This window comes from Colossoma macropomum, unplaced genomic scaffold, assembly GCF_904425465.1.
Source record: "Colossoma macropomum unplaced genomic scaffold, Colossoma_macropomum, whole genome shotgun sequence".
Taxonomy (NCBI): domain Eukaryota; kingdom Metazoa; phylum Chordata; class Actinopteri; order Characiformes; family Serrasalmidae; genus Colossoma; species Colossoma macropomum.
In genome coordinates this window covers 27,988,758-28,001,071 of record NW_023494785.1, presented here as the reverse complement: position 1 = coordinate 28,001,071, position 12,314 = coordinate 27,988,758, and the positions used below count along the sequence as shown (strand labels likewise).

General features: G+C 37.3%; 1 protein-coding gene across 3 annotated transcripts in view; it reads right to left on the bottom strand.

Annotated features, from left to right (window-relative positions):
* scn5lab (sodium channel, voltage gated, type V-like, alpha b) overlaps window positions 1-12,314 on the bottom strand; it is a 128,805-nt gene that overhangs the window by 96,072 nt on the left and 20,419 nt on the right. For all 3 annotated transcript variants that reach the window (XM_036589571.1, XM_036589554.1, XM_036589563.1), the window contains exon 7: window positions 7,423-7,486. In XM_036589571.1, the coding sequence (XP_036445464.1) occupies window positions 7,423-7,486 (64 nt within the window). The remainder of the gene's footprint in view (window positions 1-7,422; window positions 7,487-12,314) is intronic.

Genomic DNA, 12,314 nt, shown 5'->3' with positions numbered 1-12,314 from the left:
CCTCTTAGCCGCACTGTTGGGTCAGAGAAAAAGAACATTGGCAGAGACTAACGAAGCCCTGTCCACCCTGAAACAACAGAGGGAGTGAGTGAGGGGGACTATGAGGACGAGGGGGAGCAGGGCTTCAAAGCCTGGTGATTGTGCCCTTCTGGCCTGCTAAGCACTGAGCTCAGATTTCCATCGAGGTCCACAAGGTGACCAAACACACTCCACCTTCCCGCACACAGATTAGATCACTCCGGTACACAAAACATAAAAATACAGCAAGCTGGGAATAAAATATTCCAGCCTGGAATCTGAAATAAATTAAAAATTACAAAACTCACACTAAAAAATTATTAAGGACCTTTTATGATTAAGCACCCTTAAAATGATCTGATTACTGAGAGCCCATTTTCAAGGTAATAATTATATAATTGTTGAAATTTGCATAGCTTTTTTAGCTTTAGCTGAGAAAATGCTTCAACTAATTAACAATTAAACAGTTCGTCTGAGAAAAAGACAGTCAGTTGAGTGTGGCTGAGCTATTTAGAGTCGGATCTGATCTGGCTTAGAATCAAAACCTTGATCTGTCCACTTGGGTGACCTATAACTATCACTAGTGTGATATTTAGAGGTTTCAAAATACAACCTAATCGCAGTTTATAAATAGTCACTCTTGCTTTAATGAACATACCCTAACACCATGCAATTACTTGTGTATCCCACATGGACAGTTGGGTGTATTTTAAATAGATATGTTTGGCGTACTAAGAAAGTGACTGTGTTCTTTTGGACAGCATGAGTCAACAACATTAGGTGGCAGAGAGAAACGTCAGCATATTTCATTTTAGGGATTTCACATGTTATTTTGTTTGGACTCTTTGTTTTGTTTCTATTCCACTTTTTTTAGTTAATCACATGGGGTCAATTTACCCCATGGCAAATGGTGTCCCACAACTTTAAGGCCACACAAATGATCTCAAAATAAGAATAAACCATAGAAAGTTGATTTTTGTGTATAGTAAATGCTAAACTATTATTTTTATGTGAAACTTTTATTATTTATTAGATTATTTTTATGTGAAAATGTGTGAAACAATGTGAAACTATTTTAGTTCTTATTTTTCAGTGTAAACTGTAATTGTGTCCTGTGCTAATTTTTTGTTTAAATATATAATTTTATTTTGATGTTAAATCTTGTTCTAACATTTTTTTTGTCACTGGTGTTACAGTAAACATAAAATCTAATTTAAATAAACAGGGAGGTCTTTTGATTAAATTACTTACTGGGTATCTCAAAGGGTGAAAGAATGACTCTGAGAAGTCCACAGTTAGTAAAATCTCTTTTTACATTTCTGTTAAATTTGGCTGAAACATCACAAAAAGATTGTGTCAGTGGTGTTACTCATGAAAAATGAAAGAAGTGTATTAAATTCAAAATAACAACATAAATACAATATTTAAAGTCAATTTGACTTTAAAACTTTAAATTTAAAATTTAAAGTGGTCCTTAATTTTTTAAGAGCACAGATTTTAGTCATGTTGTCAGTGGTGTCACTGTCATTGGCACAACAACTTTACTAATGTTCAATAAAACAGAATGGTAAAATGGTAGAATGACCCACATGCTCCTGCAAATCCACTTTTACTTCTGCCATAAAACGGTGAATGACCCTAGTGTACGTTTAATAGGGCCTGCTACAGCTTTAGAACGTCAAAGCTTTGCTGAGTTCCATGGTTCTGTTTAATCTCCGCTGGACACAGGTCTGAGTCAATCTTCTTATCGTTGGCCGAGGCAGACAGATACGTCCTTTGTTTCAGCCTGGCTATGGGCAGATGTTACAATCAACATTTACAGGCCTCGCCATAATTTACAACAACGGACCATTAGGCAGCAAGGCCGTCATGGCTGTAACCCAATAACTCAAGGAGAATGTCATGCACTTTCCATTATATGTTCAATTTCTATTCTCATTCCCACTCGGAGAACAAAAAAAAGAAAAAAGAAAAGAAGAAACCTGCTTTGGAATTTGAAATATCACATTATCGATTAGTGGCTGCTTTTAAGATAATGTTTTAACAATTTGCAACTGGGCCAAAAAAGTGTGGGAGGCCAGCGCACACACAGTAATAAAAAGCATGTACAGCAATTACTGTCTACTTCTCATCGAACAGCACTTAAAATCCAGGGGAGCGGACATACTTAGCTTGAAACCCTAGAAGCCTCCGAGAGCTGATGATTCCTTCTAAGCCATCAACATGCCTATGCTCTCTCCAACACTGTTTGATTCAATTTATTTATTTTATTTTATTCAACTCTCTGATGGCAATTATGTGCACTTGCTTGACTTGTAAATGTCAGCTGTCAGAGGAAAAGAGTGTTCTTGGCCTGCATTATGATTTTCGCCTTCTAGATATTTAGCCTCTAATGTAAAGCAAAAAGGGGTGAGGTTAAAAGGTACAGAAGAAGGGATAAAAAATAAGGAATATAACACTGAGACGATTTGGAAGTTTGAGAGAGGCATTAAAGGCCTGTTCCTCTGGTGAGTGCAAAGCAGGGAGCAGAGTGGTCAGTACATTATCACACAGCAGTAGTACTGGTTCCTAAAAGCATAGCAGCATCATCTGAACCATTAGAGAGAGCATTCAGAGTAATATTCGCTTGTCCATCTCACGGTGATCTTTAAGTTACGGTGCTTTTGGGAAGTCAAGCCCGGGTCAATGCATGCTATTAATTGGGTGAACTTTCTTTTGGTCCAGGGCAATAAAAGCTATTAAAGTGTAAGACATAATGGGTTTCTTAAAGGGCAGCAATCTCAGAGATAAAATGTAGGAACCCATTTGTAAAATCGATTAAGAAAACATAAACAAGAAAACATTTTTTTTTTTCATATTGCTTGCAACAACAACCACCACCACCATCATCGTCATCATCATTATCCAGTCCCTTCAGGAATTTACAATCCCAAATTCACACAAATTCAACCAGACCTTTTTTGGTAGATTTTGCAAGCACTTACAGTTTTCTCCACTTATCACTATTCCACAATTACTGTATACAGTATAAGTATATAAGTATACAGCTCCTGTTCTACATGCCAAGAAGTCACGAATAATGCTGAGATCACATTTGGCAACAAATATTTGAGTTAGCCACTTTTCAAATGTTTTATATGAAAGCAGAGTGAAAAGTGTTATCTACATCATGCAATACTGTAATGGACCACAAGCAAAAGTTGACAACTGACTCCCATTTTTCCAACATAAAACTTTAACTTCTATCGACTTCTACGACTGTTAGACAGAACATTAGATGCAAAGTTTTGACTAGTTCTGAATGTATGTTCTACCAAAATAACTTAGAGAGCACTTTAGAGCACAACTTTTCCTCATCATTCTGGAATATTTGACTGTCAAATGATGGTGCTTATTTTGTTTGCAATTAGTTTTATTCCATGATTTCAATGCAAAATATTATATATACACTTTTCATATTTTTTTTGAAGAAAGGAACTGAAGTTATATGTAAACATTGTCAAGTTTTAAAACATGCCATTCATTGCCCAGTCCATACAATACCTATATTGAAGCCATGCTGCAAAAACAGCCTGTTTTGAAGTCACTGTTTCTGTGATATTACAAGAACAAACTCATTTACATTTATCCACCAATTCCAGCAGTTTAGCTTCACCTATTCATATTGAATTTCTAAGGAATGTTTCATCTCTGAGTGCTTTTTCACTGAGGCACAAAGCAAGGCAGCCAATCATTTATCTTATATGTATCTTAAAGGTAGTAACAGTAACAGTAATAAAAACAGCCTGGTTAATACTAAGGCATTAAGAAAGGTTGGAAAATTACCATGTGAAAATTAATTATGACAATTTTTAATACGTAAAACCTCACAAATGCTGCAAGTGGACTTCATAAAATAAAATTCAAAACGGTATAGGACATAGGCCCTTTAAAACAGTGCTATAATATTTTTTTATCTTGAATCTCTTCTCCTTATTGGTTCTCAGAGGCACAGATAATTTCCAAATGTAAGCTTTTTTGATCTGCAGCAATCTCAAAAAATGACTGCTAGATCCTAATGGGACTGATAATCAACAAGAATTAATCATAATAATGGTGCTAATGCTGCTGCTCATTATTATTGTTATTACGCGAATAATGATCATAACTTGGGAACAGCTGTAGCAGATATTTTGAAGCCAGCTGTAGCATTTTAAATGTTATAAAAGCCTTAAAACAGTGCACTGGGGATAGGAAAACTGTCAGTAGTGTGATAATGTTTTCCAAAGCACACAGACAGAGCAGTGAAGGAGCTTCTGTAGGCTTTAGTTAAGTTATTGATACTGTAAAACTTTTGCTTGAAACAAAGTACAGTGTTTCTTTCATTACTTCTTAGTGTGTTTGTGAACTTTTTGTGGCTTGTAGTTCAGTGTCCACACATTAGAGACAGTTCAGAAAGCAGGCTGAGATACGTCACAGGCCATACCCATGCTGTAAAATGTTAAGCCCAGTACAAGTCCCCCATGGCAAGATCTCTTAACGGGAATACACAGCTGGCAGCTGTGTTAGTATGTTCAGAGATCATGTATAAGACCTCATTCAATTACCATTTACAAAACATGCTTTGATGTTTTCAAGTCCTACATTGCGCTCTGCAGACTCTAGTAGACTTCTTCTGTATGCAGCTCTAAAAAAAGGCAGTGCTGCAGGAGTGTGCTTCAGCGAAAAAAGGTTTAATTAACATAATTTACACCATATTTCATGCTCGCACAGGGTTAAGACAAAATTACATGTAGGAAGAATACTACTAGGGTGTAAGAATGCATCAGTGCATTGTGGGGCATGGATCTGAAGGTGCCCATTCAACTACATCAATTTTGGAATGTTTGAATCAATTACAATTGATTACAATAATATTTGCTCATTCTTCTGGCCAAAGCTATGATAAATTTCTCTGGCTATTCTCTGGCTACCCCCCAAAAAACTGCAGCCATTAGATAAAAAAGGGAGGGAAGCTGTAATAAACATGGTCAGCTTGAAAGCTGTAATAAATTAGGTATTAAATTAAATACTGAAAAAGTTGATATTATATTTACTTGTTGAGGCTTCTGTGTAATTTTCTGTTAAATATATGTTCCTGCTTTTTTCCTCCACTTAATGACTGTTTTGGCTAGAAATTAAATAGTGGCATATGACCTTTGAACAGTTCCTCCAGTGAAATTAGTGTATTCTAGTATTTGTAAAAATAATTCCCAGTCATGCCACATTAATTTAAACAAGCTGAATAAAGGTAAACTGCCAGCTTTAGTTTAAAGAATCAGAATAAAATTGAACTGCTGTGAGTTCAGAGATTCACACCACTAAATATTTCCCACCTAAATTTCACATAGTAATAAAAAATGCCAAAAAAAAAGAAGCCAGATCCCTTCAGTGAATTCTGAGACAGTAAAACAGTGTGATGTAGTTGCCAAGCTACTCAAACGCTTGTCTTCTGAACTATGTTTCTTCAATAAAAAAAGAATAGAAAAACAATGTGAAAAGCCCAGAAAACCAAGAGCCATCAAGTCCAACTTGTTACTCATGAAAGAACAATTCAGAAGCCTTATTTAGTGGCTGACTGGTTGCTGTTCCATCCGGTGCTGAGGAGAGCTGTTCAAGGCCACTGAGTCACGCATGCACACGCACTGGTGCTGAGTCAGGCCTTCAAAGCTGCCTAGCTGTGTTTGCTTTAGTCACGCTCTGACAGGAACCCAATCTAGCGCCTTACACCGCCATCAAGCTAATCTCAGACCCCCACTGGCCTGCTGAGCTGCTGTACATTCAAAGACCCAATTAGGCCACAGACTGGCCACACTCAAGTCATCATGTCGTCATCTCATTATAGACATCTACCTTTTTCTATTTTATATCTATGCATTCCCCCTTTCTGAGTGCTGTGAATGATGGGAGATAATAACAATATTGGACACCTTTGTGTTTCGTAGAACTGGTGAAGTATTAGAATGGAATATAATGTGATCTAACATTTAAAGTCAGCGTGAATAAGAAACTATTGTGCATTTTCCTTCTGCACCATACCGATGTATTTCCGAATTAACATGGTATCAGGAAGGGTCTGTGAATTAGCTGAGCATTTTTGCACAGTGATAGGTGGGGATTTTGGGAGTAGGAGGTGAAACATCATATAATTGTTTAATATTACACAGTTTTGCACAGTCATTTTTAGTACTTTTTAATGGGAAAATGGAAAACAAGAATTTTGTCTTTTAAAATGGAATGATATACACTAACCGAGCACTTTCTTAGGAACACTATACTAATACAGGTAGGGCCTCTCTTTGCTCTCAAAACACCCTCAATTCATGGCATAGATTCCACAAGATGTTTGAAACATCTGTTGGATTCAGATCCGGTGACTGCGAAGGCCACTGAACAACGATTAACTCACTCACATAGTGCATTATCGTGCTAGAGGTAGCCATTGGAGATAGGTAAATTGTGGCCATGAAGGGATTTAAGCGAGGATTGTATTAAGTGGCCCAAAAAGTGCCCTGAAAACATTCCCATCACCATTACACCACTTTCACCAACCTAGATTATTGACTCAAGGCAGGTTGGATGATTCAATTCATGCTGTTGGCACCAAATTCTGACCCTACCATCTGTGTGTCTCAGCAAAAATCAAGATTTATCAGACCAGGCTACATTTTCCTTCAACTGTCCAGTTTTGGTTAGCCTGAGCCCACTGCAGCCTCAGGTTTCTCATCTTTACTAAAGTGGAACCTCATGTGTAGTCCATCAACCTCAAGATTTGTGCAGTCTGAGATGCTTTTCTGCTCACCACAACTGTATAGAGTGGTTACAGAGTTGTCTTTCTGTCAGCTCAAACCACTCTGGCCATTCTCCATTGACCTCTCTCATCAACAAGACATTTCCATCTGCAGAAATGCTGCTCACTGGATTTTATTATTATCGCACCACTCTGAGTAAACTCTAGACACTTATGTGCATAAAAATCCAGCAGTCAGCAGTTATAGAAATGCTCAAACCAGCCCGTCTGGCAATAATAACCATGCCACAGCCAAAATCACTGAGAACACATTTTCCCCCATTCTGATGGATGATGTGAACATTACCTGAAGCTGCTGGCTAATATCTGCTTGATTTTAAACACTTCACTGCTGTACAGGTGTTCCTAATAAAGTGCTTTGTGAGTGCAAAGAATTGTGCTTAATATGACCAGGACGAGAACTAACAAGGCAAAAAAGTCTTTGATTTCAGGTTGACTTTAAAAGTACCTGTAAATGTGGTGCATTTAATTTTGCAGTCATGACTAAAGCACCAAAGCTTTCAAAAACGCACAGCACTCCTCTGAGTAACTGCTTATCCAACAGCAGATAGCATTAGAGCCTGCATTTCACTTACCCAGCATCGCTTGCATTTCCACATATTAAGGCATCCTTAGCTCCTTCCACTTTGTAGAAGTTATCTGGAGGTGAGAATAATAAAAAAAATATATTACCAACATTATATCATGTCTACAATGGCTATAAACTTGCTCAAACAGGATGTGATCAGTTATATAAATAAATATTTTACACCCCTTCAAATCATTGTGAAACACAGAACATTAGTGTTATTTTTTTTCTCCTGGCAATAAGATATTTTATTCTAGAGAAACTTACTGAGTCGGAATTGTTCACAGTGGTGGTGATGCGTACCAGACATCTGTAGAGTTTATTGCCTCTAAAAGCTCCCTCAGAGAAACTTATTATATGAAATGCATACAATTATGCTGCCTGATGTCTGAGACATTGTTTTATGATAGTTATAAGATTATAATCATGAAAAAAAAACAACATTTTTTTAAAGCCATTCCTGGCAGAGAGGTACATTCAGGGTGTTGTAAGGCAAAATAGTACCCCCAACCCCCAAACCTCCCACCCCCACCTTCACATCTAACCACTCTGAATTACTTTCTTCACAATTCAACGTTTGAGTTATGCAAACATTTTGAAGTATCAGTGAAGAAACAAATACATATTAAATATTAAATATTAAATATTGCTGTCTTTGGGAATCGTTGCTTTGGTTCTGAGGCAATAATGCAACAGAAGATACACAGTGGGGACAAAACCCATCACACTGACTCACGGCTATGTCTCTGCCTCTGCTAAAGAGAGTGACTGGGAGATTACATGTACAATGGCCTTGGCATGAGCACCAGTGGCCCTTCTGCCAGGTCCTCCATTTTATCTCCTCCAGGTTTCACACTATCCCCCTTTTCTTCCAGTCCCTCTCCACCACTCCAGGCCTGGAGTGCTTTTAGAAGGCGCAGGCCGGAGGGGGGATCCGTAACAGGTCGCGTTTGGCAGGCCGCCCCAGCCTCAGCCTCCAGCTGTCAACATTCCTGGTTTCAGCAGCATGGCCTTAAATGTGTCTCTTGTGTGGCCTGGACTCAGACACAAGCCACAAAGTCACTGTGCGCCTGCGCTTATCAGATTGCACAGTGCTCCTGCTGCCTGAGTGCAGCCTGATCAGGTGCTATTGTTTTGGACAATAACGCTGTTAGCCCATATGAAACAGAAGCCATGTTGTCTTACTGTGCATGCAGCACTAAAGCTAAATCAGCTGCACCTATGCATAATGTATATGATCACACTTTCAGGTGTACATATAATATATTGACGCTGTCCACAGAAAAACCTCCAAAAATCTCCAAAATGGCAACTGTACAGCAGAAGGCAAATATCAATATAAGTTAATGTAAAGACATTTCATTCTAAGCTATTCTTTGGAGCATTTCTATTGGTCAATTTATCTTGAAATAATTTTTACACAATGTAGGGTAACTGGTGTTCTCAAATGAAAAATGAAAAAAAAAAAATCAGATACTTGTTTTTTTATTATTATTGTTTTTTGGATAGTGATGATATATGTACTTTATAACTGTGCCAACTTCAATACTTAACAATTAATATAACTTAATAAATAATATAGCTATATAAAACACATACATTTATGTTACTTGTAGGCTTGTCACAATTATTTGACCTGATCACAATTGACTGTTTGCAAAATAATTGGTAAATCTCTCTGACAATCACAGCTGTCGATAAGCACTACTTAAAAACCTCAACGACACAACTTGCAGTGAAAATGATGGTGGCAGTAAATGAGTCAGAAATATTAGGAGGGCTCATCTGCATGGCATGATTTGTATTGCCACTAATGTACAAGACAACCAGCCTTCCTCCACATCTAACATGCCACGGACCAGCTCCACTGTTAGCTTTAGCATTATTAGCTCTGGTGTTGGCTTATCTGAAAGCTTTGTCACTCAAACGTCCTTCTTAACAGACATAAAAAATCTCCTATTACTGTGCAGTGACTGAAAAAATTCCCTGGTTTGGTTAATGTAAACATGGTTTCCAGAATATATATTTAGAATATATTCCACTGACAATTATATCCTTAAAACTGTAACCAAAGTCATCTAGAGTGAAATCTGCCTTTCTAGAGAGACTTACTGAGTAAGAACTGCTTACAGTGGTGGTGGTAGAAACCAGACATCTGAAGCTTTTGGATGTGCTTAAAGCTTCATCATAGAAAATATTACACTTAAAGGTTACAAATACATTGCCTGACGCCTGAGATGTTGTTGTATGACAGTTCTGACTGAAGGTTTTGGCCTAGAGCATATATTTTAAAATAAAATTGGTACATGAAAGGCATTATACAAGTGATTTACCACTATTTTTCCCATCATCAACATATAAAAACTCAGAAGGCACATGTATGTTCACTGGTCATTTTGGAGAGTGAAGAAAATGGCTTTATATGTGTTGTAGATATTGCAGGCCCTGATTGATATCACCACTGTAAAGACATCAAGGTCAATAGGTTTTTCTACAGTAAACCATTTTACATCAAACCACTCTGAATGACACTGTTTACATCTCATACACTGAACTAAAGTGAAGTTTAGAAAAATTGGTGGAATTCCCCTTGATTTTGGGCTATATTCATACTTTGTCAGTTCTCAGACATGTTTACCTGTACTCAACAACTCGTAAAGCTAGATTATTTTTGAATAATAACTGAACACAGTGTTCGTCTGTGTACTTGTACACTTTCCTTTGTGATACTGAACATTTTAGTCTGTTAACACAAGCGCTACGAATGCTACTAGGTGGCCTGAGCTGGAGGTTCAACAGACATAGCAACGGTAACTAAGGGAGTCGGGACTAATTTTGCAAGCGGTCAATTATTTTAGCTGACTGTAATAATTTTACACAGTGGTAACTCTCACAATCATATGCTTACAGAACACTTAACAAAGAGAACGAGTACATTTATATCCACTGGTGTAGACGAATACACGTAAATACGTTGAAGCATTCTATATAGAACCAAAAAGAGTTCTTCTATTGTTACGATGTCAAGCTTGTAACAATAAAAGAGCCCTTTTTGGTGCTATATAGAACCCTTTGTAAAATGTTTTATATAGAACCATATAGAACACATACTCCATCGATCTGAAGAACCATTTCACCATGCAAAGAACCCTTTAGTCACACAAAGGGTTCTTTGAGTGTTCATGGTTCTATATAGAACCACTTTCTTTACTAAAGGACTCTTTTGAAGAACCATCTTTTTTAAGTGTGTAGGAAATTCTGAAATTCATGTAAGCATTCAAAGATTCAGCCAAATTGTCATGCTGATAATATTACTTGTGATATTAATGTCACATTAAAGTTATGCTGATAATATTAAAAATAAAAGCATTTTCACCAGTGGTCTCAGACTTTCGGACCCCACTGTATAAACAAAATCAGAAAATGTGTTTGTTAAGACGTCATGGGCTATACGGAAACAGAAAGTTCTAACTCCTAACACCTTTAGAGGGCAGTGGTGAGTTTGTTTATTTGAGCTCGAGCTGTTTCTGTTGTCAGTTGGGAGCTACAAAGTATCAACAGCTAGGAAACAAGATAGCTAATCCTAAATTTTGGCCACTTTAGGCTTGAAATGAACAAAAAGAGACAAATTATTAATCGCTATTATTCATAAGACAATTCATCGTCAACTAATTGTAACAGGTCTAGTTATGTAACGTAAATGATTGTCTATATTGTGTTTTTTTAATGTTATTGGAATTTATGTTGGTCCCTTACACCAAGAGAAATCCTTTAAATAAAAAAAAATCTGATTCTGATGTCATTAGGATGCTGTTGTGTTTTTAAAAGTGCTTCACTATCACCTATGTGTGTCAGATCACCTCCATTTCCTAAGCTACAGGAAATAAAGACACTTAGAAGCTTGGGTGGGTCTCATTGTCCCATCGATCTAAATCTGCACAATTAGCAGAGTTAAAGAAACTGAGGAAGTATCCATAAATATTTCATGTATGATATTTGCCTCCATGAAGTACCATCTAGATTGCACTGAGAATCATATAGGTTACTGGAAGACACTTTAGTCATTATCATGGTATGACAAGGCACATCAGGAGAAATATCCATCTATTTAAGTCAGTGTCCTACATCTTTGTACAGCGGGTCACATTATTGAGTGCCAGTACTGTCCTAATTGCTATTCTAATGAAATGAGACCAACCAAAAATAATACTAAATCTCGTCTTAAATAGCTGTCTGCTCACCTAACAGCACTGTCATTCAACGACAAAGCGATGATCAACAGGCCTAATGTCCCAGTCCAATTTACAACTCCTAATGTGTTAATCCTCAAAGTAATTCATTACAGATATTACAGAAAAGCTTTAGGATGATATTGAGAGCGCTATTAACAATATCCTCCTGTGACAGTGAAGCTACTGTACAGCTACAAAGGGTTACTGTCAACAACAATATTGGCCTTAATAATGTTCTAACTGTAGGCCACAAAAAGACCATTTAAACAAGGTCATGTTCACACAATAAGAACCTACTGGGAAATTTCAAAGAGCTTATTCTGAAAACAATTAGCTAACAGCATGACCACAAGGCTAGCTGTTTAAGCATGGTTGGACAGAGGTACAAGTGATGTAGACAGGCCTCTGTAGAGACACCATTCAACACTGCATGCTGTACTAAGGGACTGCTGCTGAGTTAGGTTTTGTTCTGTTGGATGTAGCAAGGTAAATATCAAGTTTTATTTTAAAGAAGGACACTGGTATGGAGCTCAAGTAAAGGTGGCCCCTAAAAAACACAAGTTTACATTTCTGTCAGGTTGGAAATAATTTTTAAGGGGCCCATTACACTACAGTGGCCCATTACAGTCCATACACTGTAAGACAGGCTGCAAAAACAGCCCATTTT